Raw genomic sequence first — 11,915 nt, 5'->3', positions numbered from 1 at the left:
ATTTGAAAGGGTCCATCTCCTCTAGGAATAAGTTTGGACTTTCTTTTGGAAGGAAACCTATCCTTCCTAAGGTGGAGCCAAACCCAGTCACCTTCCTTGAAGACAACTTCTTTTCTTCCTTTATTACTATATTTTTGGTATTTTTCTATTTGGTATTGAATATGATCTCCAACCCGCTCATGTAATTGCTTGACAAACTCAGCCCTAGATGTGCCTTCTTTATGAATAAAGGAAGCAACATCAGGTAGGGGTAGTAAATCCAAAGGGGTAAGAGGATTGAAACCATAGACAATCTCAAAAGGAGACATGTTAGTGGTCTTGTGAACCACTCTATTATAGGCAAACTCCACATGAGGAAGATAGTCATCCCATGAATTTTTATTGCCTTTAAGGATTGCCCTCAACATAGTTCCTAGAGACCTATTTATTACCTTAGTTTGCCCATCAGTTTAGGGATGACATGTGGTAGAAAATAGAAGTTTAGTTCCTAACCTTGCCCAAAGAGTTTTCCAAAAATGGCTAAGGAACTTAACATCTCTATCGGATACTATAGTTTTGGGTAACCCATGTAGTCTCACAATTTCTTGAAAGAATAATTTAGCAATGTTACTTGCATCATCCACTTTGTGGCATGGAATAAAGTGTGCCATTTTGCTAAAACGTTCCACAACCACAAAAATGGAATCCTTTCCTCTTTGGGTTCTAGGCAATCCAAGGATAAAATCCATGGAAATGTCTACCCAAGGAGAAATGGATATTGGCAAGGGGGTGTATAATCCATGAGGTTTAGTGGTAGACTTTGCTTGTAAACAAGCAATGCAACTACTACAAAACCTTTGGACATCTCTTTTCATATGAGGCCAAAAGAGTTTCTCTCTCAAAAGTGAAAGAGTTTTCTCAACTCCAAAATGCCCCATGAGCCCACCCTCATGGCTCTCCTTGACCAAAAGTTTCCTAATAGATCCTTGGGGTACACAAAGTTTATTTTCTTTAAAAAGATACCCCTCAGAATATAGTACCCTTGATAAGGTTTTTGAATACATAAGGAATAAAAGTTAGCAAAATCAAGGTCTTTCTCATACAACTCCTTGATGTCATCAAACCCTAGTATTTGAGAACCTAGGATGTTCAATAAAACATGTCTTCTTGACAAAGCATCAGCTACTACATTTGTAGAGTCTTTTTTATATTTGATGACATAAGGAAATTGCTCTAGGTACTCAACCCATTTTGCATGCCTCTTATTTAATTTATGTTGACCCTTTAAGTATTTAAGTGATTCATGATCACTATGGATAACGAATTCCTTGGTCACAAGGTAATGTTCCCAAGTTTGAAGGGCACGAACCAAAGCATAGAACTCATTGTCATAGGTAGGGTAGTTCAAGGCAACCCCATGAAGTTTTTCACTAAAATAGGCTATGGGATGGCCACCTTGTAACAACACAGCTCCTATGCCAAGACATGAAGCATCACATTCTAGCTCAAAGGTTTTGCTAAAATCAGGTAAAGCTAGAACAAGAGCTTGAGTAAGTTTATGCTTAAGCTCTTGAAAAGCTAAATTATGTTTGTCTTGCCATTCAAAAACCACATCCTTCTTCACCAACTCATTGAGAGGTGAAGCTAATGTAGAGAAGTTAGGAACAAATCTTCTATAAAAGCTTGCCAAACCATGGAAGCTCCTAACTTCACTAACATTAGTAGGAATAGGTCATTCTTGGATGGCTTTGATTTTCTCGGGATCCACATGAACCCCTTTTTGCTGATCACAAACCCTAGAAAAATAACATTATCCACACAAAAAGTGCACTTGTCTACATTGACAAACAAGTGATTGTCTCTAAGAACAAGTAGAACTTGTCTTAGGTGATCCACATGATCACTTAGACTTTGGCTATAAATTAATATATCATCAAAATAAACAACTACAAACCTACCAATACAATCCCTAAGGGAATGATTCATCAACCTCATGAATGTGCTAGGTGCATTAGTAAGCCCAAAAGGCATTACCAACCATTCATATAGTCCAAATTTAGTCTTAAAAGCGGTTTTCCACTCATCACCTTCCTTGATTCTAATTTGGTGATATCCACTTTTAAGATCAATTTTGGAAAATATGGATGACCCATGCAATTCATCAAGCATGTCATCAAGCCTGGGAATTGGGTGCCTATATTTTATGGTGATGTTGTTGATGGCTCTACAGTCACAACACATCCTCCATTTTCCATCTTTTTTTGGCACCAAGATGACAGGCACAGCACAAGGGCTTAGACTCTTTTGAATCCAACCCTTATCCAACAAATCTTGTACTTGCTTCTCTATCCCTTTAGTTTCTTGTGGGTTGGTCCTATAAGCTGGTCTATTGGGAAGACTAGCCCCAGACACAAGATCTATTTGATGCTCTATTCCCCTAAAAGGTGGAAGTCCCACTAGGCCTTCACTAGGGAATACATCACCAAATTCTTTCAAAAGATTTTTCACCTCAAGAGGTAGAGAAGTTTCCAAAGAATTTGTGGCAGTGCATGTGAGTGTTCCTCTACACATGAGGATATGAGAAGATGGTTCAAGGAAGAGAGAGGTCTTGTGTAAAGGTTTTGAATCAATAATCTCTTCTTAAACTATCTCCAGAGAGGGCACATTATTCTCTCTAGAATCCTCTTTTTCACTACTTTTTAGAACCTTTTTTTTTCAATTTTTTTTTGTTTTCCCTTTTCTTGCTCACGTTTGGTCTTCATTTGTACTTGATCTTCCATCACTTGTGAAGGTGATAGAGGATGAAGTACAAACTTCTTACCCTTATGAGTGAAAGTTATTTTATTAGTTAGGCCATCATGATGAGTTTGTTTGTCAAATTGTCAAGGCCTACCTAATAGAATATGACAAGCTTCCATGGGAACTACATCACATTTAACTTTATCTTGATAGTTCCCAATAGAAAACTCTACTTTCACTTGTTGGTTGACCACCATATCCCCATCATCATTAAGTCAATGAAGTTGATAAGGTTTGGGATGGGGTGTGGTAGTCAAGCCCAACTTTTCAACCATCCTAGTGTTACAACAATTGCACCAAGATCCACTATCTACTATGAGAGAACAAGCCTTGTTTGAAATATTACATCTTGTATGAAAGATGTTCTCTCTTTGGGATTGTGTATCACTAGGTTGGTTGTTGAGGACCCTTCTCATCATAAGAAGTTCTCCATTGTAAGGATAAGTGACCTCACATGACTCCTCCGCACTTGCTTCTTCTTCATCCTCACTTGAAGATGGAGAAGTAGTAGCTTCATCTTGACTACTATAAATGTCTTGGCCCCTTAGAATCATGACCTTTTTGTTAGGGCATTGAGAAGCAATGTGGCCTCTCCCAAGACACTTAAAGCATTTTATATCACTAGACTTGGTGCTAGTGTGTGAGGTGTTTATTTTTTTGTCTTTTTCTTTTTCTTTACCCTTGTCTAGATTTTTGGAAGGGAAAGTATTTTTCTTTTTAAAATCATTTTTCTTGCCCTCCCTCTTGTAGTCAAACTTAGAGTAAGAAGATGAGTATGAGCTTGTTTTGAAACCTTTTCTCAAATTTTGTTGTTCAACCTTGATACAAAGTTGAACCAAATCATTCAAATCCCTATAAGGAAGAAGCTCAACCTTATCTCTTATCTCAAAAGTTAAACCACTCAAAAATCTAGCAATGGTAATGTTTTCTTCCTCCCTAATAACAGCCCTCATCAAGTATAACTCCATCGTTTGTCTATACTTTTCCACAGTCATATTTTTTTGATGGAGTCTTTGGAGCTTGTTGATAAGCTCCCTAGTGTAATAAGAGGGAATATGCCTCCTTCTTAAGGCACTCCTTAACTCATTCCAATATTGAATTGGAGGGTCATTATGGAGACGTCTATCCCTAACAAGGGAAGTCCACCAATACATGGCATGACCTTGGAAGCTCAAAGTGGCTAGTGGTACTTTTCTTTCTTCACTCACTTGATGGCAAGTGAATCTTCAAGAGGGAGGGGATGATGGAGGAAGCCCATGGGCTAAGGGCCCAACTACTAGGGCTGTGGTAAGGAGGATACATGAAGAGTGGGCCCAAGCCCAAGGAAAGCCTATCTCTTTGTTTAGTTGGGCTTTGACTCAAGCCCAAGTAGATTAGGGTTAGTGTAGGATTGGGCCTTAGTGCCTTATATTTCTTTGGGCCTTGTATTCACGGCCATTTAGCTTAGGTTTTTCATTTGGAGGTCATTTAGATTTAAGGTTAATTTAGATTAACATGTACACTTTCATTTGAATGTCATTAGTCTTTCATTTGAAGGTGCATTTCGGCCATGTGCACACATGCACATGGTGTGACCGAAATGCAACTCAAATGGATACTAAATCACATCCAAATGAGTGCACATGGAGGGGGTGGCCGGTAGGCACCAAAATTTGAATTTTAGAATTCAAATTTTGGCGCCTATAGTTAAGTAAACCTTACCATGGTTCTACTTAACTCTAGGTAAACCCAACTTAAACCCTTAACCTAATTTCTCCTATAAATCTTCCTATGGCCGAGTATTGTAACACTTTGGATTATTGAATGAGCATTTCTTATATAGAATTCTCCTTCTCCGAAGTCACCACTCTTCTAGATTCCAACCTACTTGAGAGCTTCTCCTTGTAGAGCTAGGACATCTTAATTCTTCTCCGGACTTGGCTATCCGCAAGCCTAGGTCACATTGAAGCTTCCTTGGAGTCTTTTCCTTGAAGTTCTTCCAAGGATTTCCGAGGAGCTTGAAGTGTTCTTAAGAATTTCAAGTGGAATCTCATCAATCTCTCAAATTTTAGAACATTATTGGCGTTAATCACTTATACACTACCAGTGTAAAGTTTTTTTACACTGGCAACCAATTATATCTTTTAATTGTACCATGTCATTATAAACACATTTACTTTACACTGGCAGTGTATAGATGCTTAACTCTTGTTTTTTAAAACAATATTTAGAAAACCATTTTTAAAACACGTGTTAAAGGGAATCAAACACGTCCAGTGTCACAAAAATAGATCATTATTATATCGATGGCTTATTTGAAGAATAACATCATTCCCATTAACAATTAATGGCTCAAACATTCCACTCAAAAACTGAACCACATTCCTACAAGACAAGTTAAAATAAAGCCCAACTTTCTTTACAAAGGAATCAGAACTTAGTCCCTCCCTCACAGGAGGAAACTTTCAACATGATACAAAGAGTTTAACATGCCATTTTTTTAATGACCGGGAGGTGTACAACTATTCTCCACCGAGTTGGCTCATTTAAGAGTAAACACTTCCAATCGCAACTTCATGACTAAACTAAGAATGAATCCCCAAACTTTAATTAAAAAACATAAATACCGAACTACTTATACTAACAACTTTCAACTTTCGTTGATTAACATGACATTTGATAAGCAAGATTAACTATGCAATCACAAATATTAAAACTAAAAGAACATATTTATTAACCCTATTAGCACATTCATTAACTACTCCAGCCACCATAGCTGGTACAAAAACGAATGACCGTGTCATTTTATCAAAAAGCTTGTAGTTGCTCCTTAACATGTTAGTACATGAAACGTCTTAATCCAAACTAGGCAGTCTACCAACAATACAAGTTCATTTGAATGATTATCATAAACAATAGTAAAAGTGGAACAGTTATCAGAAAATATTAAGAGCTCTTATAAGTGGTCCATTGAAAAGATCACTCTTTTACCCCCTTTCAGTTGATCGTGCATGGTGAGCCAACTGTTAGCAAGTTGCAAACAAGTCCAGACAAACAGCTACTTCGCTCCTTATATTATAATATTAAGTACATAATGCATGAGCTACATTTGTCTTCTACTATCAATACACTAATAATGATTAACATTTATCTTAAAATGGAAGTTTACATTTTAAGATGATATCAGAGTTTATTATAAATCTATTAAAAAAGATCACCCACCATTTATATCCACCCATGAAGCCCAATGTCAGAGACCAAGAAATAAAATTGAAAGATACTGTATTATTGAAAACAAAATGTATTACAGAGATAGAATCTGCAATACCCACAGAGCACAGCTCCTGACCCACTACTAACTGAATAACCAAAAACTCTACCCTTCTCTTTCCTCCTCCCTCTAAATGAGAATCCACCTAACTAACTCCACGTTCCCTCATTGCATAAATTCCTCTTTTACCCCTTCTACTAATATTTTTTATTTCTTCTATTGTATGTCTTCCATACCCATGGCCCATGGCTGAGTTGGACTGGGCTAGCTATTTTATGGGGCCTGACATTGCCCTCTCCTTCAACAATAGCCTTGTCCTCAAGGTGTACATCAGGAAATTGATTGGTAATAGTAAATGCTTCTTCCCAAGTTGCCTCCTCAACAGGTTTCCCACACCACTTGACCAACCAGTATGGAACAAGAACCCCGTTTTTCTGTCTTTGTTGAACTGCCAAAATCTACTCAAGTGTAATGTTCTCAAACACTTCCGCTTCCAAACCTGCAGGTAAGTCCACGGTCTCTTGGTAGTTGCCAACAGCTTTCTTGAGTTGAGAAATATGAAAAATGGGATGAATTTTGGAATGTGAAGGAAGCTTTAACTGATATGCTACCGCCCCTATCTTCTTCTCAATTTGGTAAGGCCCATAGAACCGAGCAGCCAATTTAGGATTAATTCTTTGTGCCAAACTTTGTTGTTTGTGTGGTCTTAGCTTGAGAAAAACCCAATCTCCCACTTCATAGGAGTGATGACTCCTTTTCCTATCTGCATACTTCTTGATATGTCCTTGAGCTTGCTGTAGATGATACTGTAACTGCCTAAGTGCCTCATCCCTATCAATTCTACTTTGGTTTCACCCGTAACATATTGCACCAATGTAGGAGGTTTCCTGCCATATACTGCTTGAAAAGGACTGACCCCTGTCGTGACATGAAAAGTGGTGTTATACCACCATTCTGCCCGGTGCAACCAATTGACCCAAGTCTTAGGTTGTTCAAAGCAAAAACACCTGAGATAAGTTTCCAAACACTTGTTAATAATCTCTGTTTGGCCATCAGTTTTTGGATGATAAGAAGAACTCATCCTAAGCTTGGTGCCTTGGGATTTGAATAATTGAGTCCAAAAATGACTTAGAAAAAGGGGATCCCTGTCACTAACTATAGACTTGGGAATCCCATGCAATTTTACCACTTCCTTCACAAACAAATCAGTCACTGTTTTAGCTGTAAATGGATGACGAAGGGAAAGAAAATGAGCATATTTAGAGAGTCGATCCACCACAACTAGTATGGTATCAAGTCCCTTGGACTTAGGGAGAGCAGTAATAAAATCAATGCTTACATCTTCCCAAATTTGTTCTGGGATATCTAATAGTTGCAGTAACCCAGATGGACATTGAGCTTGGTATTTCTGTCGTTGGCAAATGTCACACTCTTTAACAAAATCTTGAACTCTCTTCTTCATGCCACACCAATAAACATTTTCAGCCAATCTTCTATATGTCCTATAGTAGCCAGAATGACCACCCGTAGGTGTGCTATGAAACTCATGTAAAAGAATTGGAATCCAAGAAGAATTTGCTGAAATGACCAACCTGCCATAATAGAAAAGAATATCATGTTTTATAGAAAATCCAGGCCTAGATGTGGGGTCTTTGTGCAAATCTGAAACCACCCCCTGCAAGTAAGAATCATGATGAATTTCTTCTTGCACCATACTTGAGTCCAACCATTCTGGTTTAGAAACCAGAACTTGTAATTCCACTTCTTCCTTACTCCTAGACAAAGCATTTGTAGCTTTATTTTGAGGACCAGGCTTATAAATCACCTCAAAATCATAGCCCAACAATTTAGTGAGCCAACATTGTTGATTAGGGGTAGAAATTCTCTGCCCCAACAATTGTTTCAAACTCCTTTGATCAGAAAAAACCTTAAAATGTCTCCCTAAAAGATACGGTCTCCAATGTTGAATTGACAAAGCTAGTGCCATGAGCTCTTTGTGGTAAGCCGATTTTGCCAAATTTCCTTCAGAAAGAGATTTACTAAAATAGGCCACGGGTCGACCCTCTTGCATCAAAACAGCACCCAACCCTCTTCCCGCAGCATCACATTCTATCACAAATTCTTTTGTGAAATCTGGTAGCCTCAAAACTAGTGCCTCTGTCATAGCCTTCTTTAGCCTCTCAAAAGCCGTTTGAGCTTGTTCCCCCAATGAAATCCTTCCTTCCTTGTTAAATCTGTTAGAGGTTTAGCAATTTTGCCATAATCTTTAATGAACTTTCTGTAATACCCGATCAATCCCAAGAAACCCCTAACACCTTTTACCCCTTTTGGAACGGGCCACTCCAAAACACTTCTCACCTTTTCCGGGTCCATTGCAACTCCATCCTCCGAAATTACATGGCCTAAATATTCTACTGTCTTCCCGCCAAAATGACATTTCTTTTTATTTGCTACCACCAAGCCATGTTCTTTCAAACAAGGCAGCACATGCTCCAAATGTTGGATATGAGACCCCCAATCTCTGCTATACACTAATATATCATCAAAAAACACCAAAACAAACTTCCTTAAACAATGCCTGAACACATCATTCATCAAGGATTGAAAGGTTGCTGGTGCATTCATTAACCCAAAAGACATCACAAGATATTCATAATGGCTTATGTGTTCTAAAAGCAATTTTAGGAATATCTTCTTCTCTTACCCGGATTTGATGATACCCTGACTTTAGATCTAGCTTAGAGAAATAAGAAGCTCCATTCAATTCATCAAGCAATTCCTCTATGACTGGTATAGGATACTTGTCAGGTATAGTCTCTTTATTAAAAGCCCTATAGTCAACACACATTCTCCAAGTATGGTCTTTTTTTCTTACCAATATCACCGAGCTTGAATAGGCACTTGTGCTAGGCCTAATGACTCCAAACTTCAATAATTCATCCACTTGCCTTTCTGTGGATATCGATATGGTCTCACATTCACAGGTTCAGCCCCTTGCTTCAAAACAATCACATGCTCTTTGGTCCTCTTAGGAGGTAAGCCTTTAGGCTCTAAAAACACTTCTAAAAATTTTTGCAAAATACGTTGCAGCCTTCCCTCCTGCTCATCCGTGAATCCTTCACCTTCACACCCTTTTGCCTTTTGAATATTACCAGGCCACATCACCCCATTTATCTCTTGTACTTCCTGATTTAGAAAGCAAAACAAAGAGTCAAATACTCTCCCGAGATTGACTTCTCCCTTCAATTGTATCTTCTTCCCCTCATAATTAAATTCCATAATTTGTTTCTTCCAATCAGTAGTTACTTTCCCTAAAGTAGCCAACCACTCCACACCTAAAATCAAATCCACATCCCCTACATCAAAAACATAAGAGTCAATGATTATCTGCAACTCATCCAATTCCACCAACACTCCATTACAACGTCCTTGCACTTTTTTTTTTGTTACCATCCCCCAGTGTTACTTTTGCAATTGTAGTCTGCCCATAATCCAACCCCAAAGAATCCATCACCCTTGTAGAAACAAAATTATGTGAAGCTCCACTATCAATTAAAATGACCACAGGAATGCCTTTAACCATCTCCTTGATCTTCATGGTTTTAGGTTGAAAACCAGTCCTCTTTTCTACATTACAACTACTAAGGAGCGAACAAGTGAGCTCCTCTGGTGGCTGCTCCTCCATTTCTAAAGCCAATACTTCATGTTCCCCACCTTCTAATTGCTCCTCATCCACAATAATTAATTTCAGTTGACGCTCGGGACATTGATGCATTGGGTGAAAGTTTTGACCACATTTAAAACACAACCCTTTTTGTTTCCTTTCCATTAATTCTCCATAAGATAAGTGACGCACCCCACGATCCCTACCACCACCAAATCGCCTTTCTCCGGTACTTGTGTTGCTTACACTAGAGCCTTTATTCTTTGATTCATCATGACGAAATTCCCTCCTTTGCTGACCACCTAAGTTTCCTCCAGATTTTAACATTGTAGAATACTTTGTTCCACCACGAGAAAACAGAGTACGATTTTGACTCCCTTCAACTACCCCCAAACCCCTCTTATATAAGGGTTTTAAGTGAGTTTCCTCGAGCAAATCAGCCTCAATCGCCCTTGCAAGCTCCATCATTCTTACCTTGTTGTCAGGTTTATGTATTCTGACCTTCCTCCTAATTTCTGCTCGAAGGCCATGCATGAAATAGGCCATAAATTGTTGCTTTGGCATCTTAGGGACTTGAGAAGTTAAGTACTCAAATTCCTCAATATAAGAGGCCATTGTTCCCTCTTGTTGTAACTCTGCAAGACTCTCAAAAGGATTCTCAACGAACGCTCCTCCGAACCTCCGCAGTAATGCTACTTTAAGACCCTCCCAAGATGGTTCAGATTCACTGTCAAACCAAAGATTGAACCAATGCACAGTGGATCCCTCTATACAAATCTTAGCCAAACGCACCTTCAACTCAAGTCGAGTTTCCTGAATTTCAAAATACGTCTCTGCTCTTGATATCCATGCACTGGGGTCACTGCCATCGAAACTCGGAAGCTCCACCTTCTTCACAGCTGATCAAAATTCGGATAATATTTGCAACTCCAAGGGACTTTGATTATGCGACCCACTTTCACTCGAACCCGACGACCCAACATTCAAAACATTCCCACCTGAGCCTCGTGACAAACGAACTTCCATTTGCCTCATCTCCTCCATCATCTTATTCATTAGACTCTGCAACTCCGATTGGGCTTTCACCTGGTTCTCCGCCAAATTCTGCACCGTTACCTCCAACAAGCTTACACGACCGTCCATCGCTGTTGAGGTTCCTCCACGTCCTTTGGGCATAAACTCTTTCGTTGATGACTCAGGCAACGGATCCGGCAGGTCGGACCAATTGTCAGAGACCAAGAAATAAAATTGAAAGATACTGTATTATTGAAAACGAAATGTATTACAGAGATAGAATCTGCAATACCCATAGAGCACAGCTCCTGACCCACTACTAACTGAATACCCAAAAACTCTACCCTTCTCTTTCCTCCTCCCTCTAAATGAGAATCCACCCAAAACGTAACTAACTCCACGTTCCCTCATTGCATAAATTCCCCTTTTACCCCTTCTACTAATATTTTTTTATTTCTCCTATTGTGTGTCTTCCATACCCATGGCCCATGGCTGAGTTGGACTGGGCTAGCTGAGTTGGACTGGGCTAGCTATTTTATGGGGCCTGACACCCAATAATGCTGGACACGAGAAAATATATTGAGAAAAAAAAACTAAATCTCACATCAATAAGATATAAGGCTAACATGAAAAATATAAGTGGAGAGTACCTTCATCTTATAAGCCGATTTTATAACGATGAATTGAATCCATAACCCACTTAAGAATTTACAACATTGCAATGAAATCAATGGTTTTATACAAGTAATCCTCTTCCCCCACCCCCATTTTTCTCTCTCAAATCTTGCTGAGGGTGAAAGCATTGAAAATTTAACTTATGTGTGTGATTGGATCATCTCATTTTGGGAAAATAATTGCAATTTTTTGTTTTGCATCTTCCCAAGAGCTTTTGGGGGAAAAAATGATCATTTCTCACAATTAATCATATTCCAAACAGCCAATTAAACTGAAATCTGCATTTGAGATAAGAGCGTCACAACATCTTAAAATCAAACTAAACTATTCATATAAAAATAGTTTTTATACAAGTAATCCTCTTCCCCCCACCCTGTTTCTCTCTTTCTCTCTCTCTCTCTAGAATCATGCAGAGGATGCAAACATTGATAAATTAACTAATCAGTGTGTTTGGATTATCTTACTTGCGGAAAATAATTGTTTTTTTATTTTGCATCTTCCTGACAGCTTTTGGGAAAAAAGAAATGATCATTT

The 11,915-nt window shown here is 38.6% G+C and overlaps 1 protein-coding gene across 1 annotated transcript; it reads right to left on the bottom strand.

Annotated features, from left to right (window-relative positions):
- Window positions 1-6,734: 6,734 nt before the first annotated feature.
- Window positions 6,735-11,117, bottom strand: LOC145949932 (uncharacterized). Its single transcript, XM_083060842.1, has 6 exons — window positions 10,999-11,117; window positions 10,691-10,950; window positions 9,479-10,591; window positions 8,977-9,384; window positions 8,316-8,640; window positions 6,735-8,262 (listed from the first exon to the last, which is right to left on the bottom strand). Exons 1-6 carry the CDS (start codon window positions 11,115-11,117, stop codon window positions 6,735-6,737), a joined length of 3,753 nt encoding a protein of 1,250 aa, XP_082916968.1.
- Between the last annotated feature and the right edge of the window lie 798 nt (window positions 11,118-11,915).

The sequence above is a fragment of the Cajanus cajan genome, chromosome 7, assembly GCF_000230855.2.
Source record: "Cajanus cajan strain Asha chromosome 7, NIPB_CcT2T_4, whole genome shotgun sequence".
In the NCBI taxonomy this organism is placed as follows: Eukaryota; Viridiplantae; Streptophyta; class Magnoliopsida; order Fabales; family Fabaceae; genus Cajanus; species Cajanus cajan.
This window is presented reverse-complemented; position numbering and strand designations above follow the sequence as displayed.

Coding starts and splice junctions, on each gene's coding strand:
- LOC145949932 (XM_083060842.1), bottom strand. CDS start 11,117: ATGAGGGAACGTGGAGTTAGTTACGTTTTGGGTGGATTCTCATTTAGA. Junction 10,951..10,998: donor TCAGGAGCTGTGCTCTATGG/GTATTGCAGATT, acceptor TCAATAATACAG/TATCTTTCAATTTTATTTCT. Junction 9,385..9,478: donor AAAAGTAACACTGGGGGATG/GTAACAAAAAAA, acceptor TTTTTGATGTAG/GGGATGTGGATTTGATTTTA.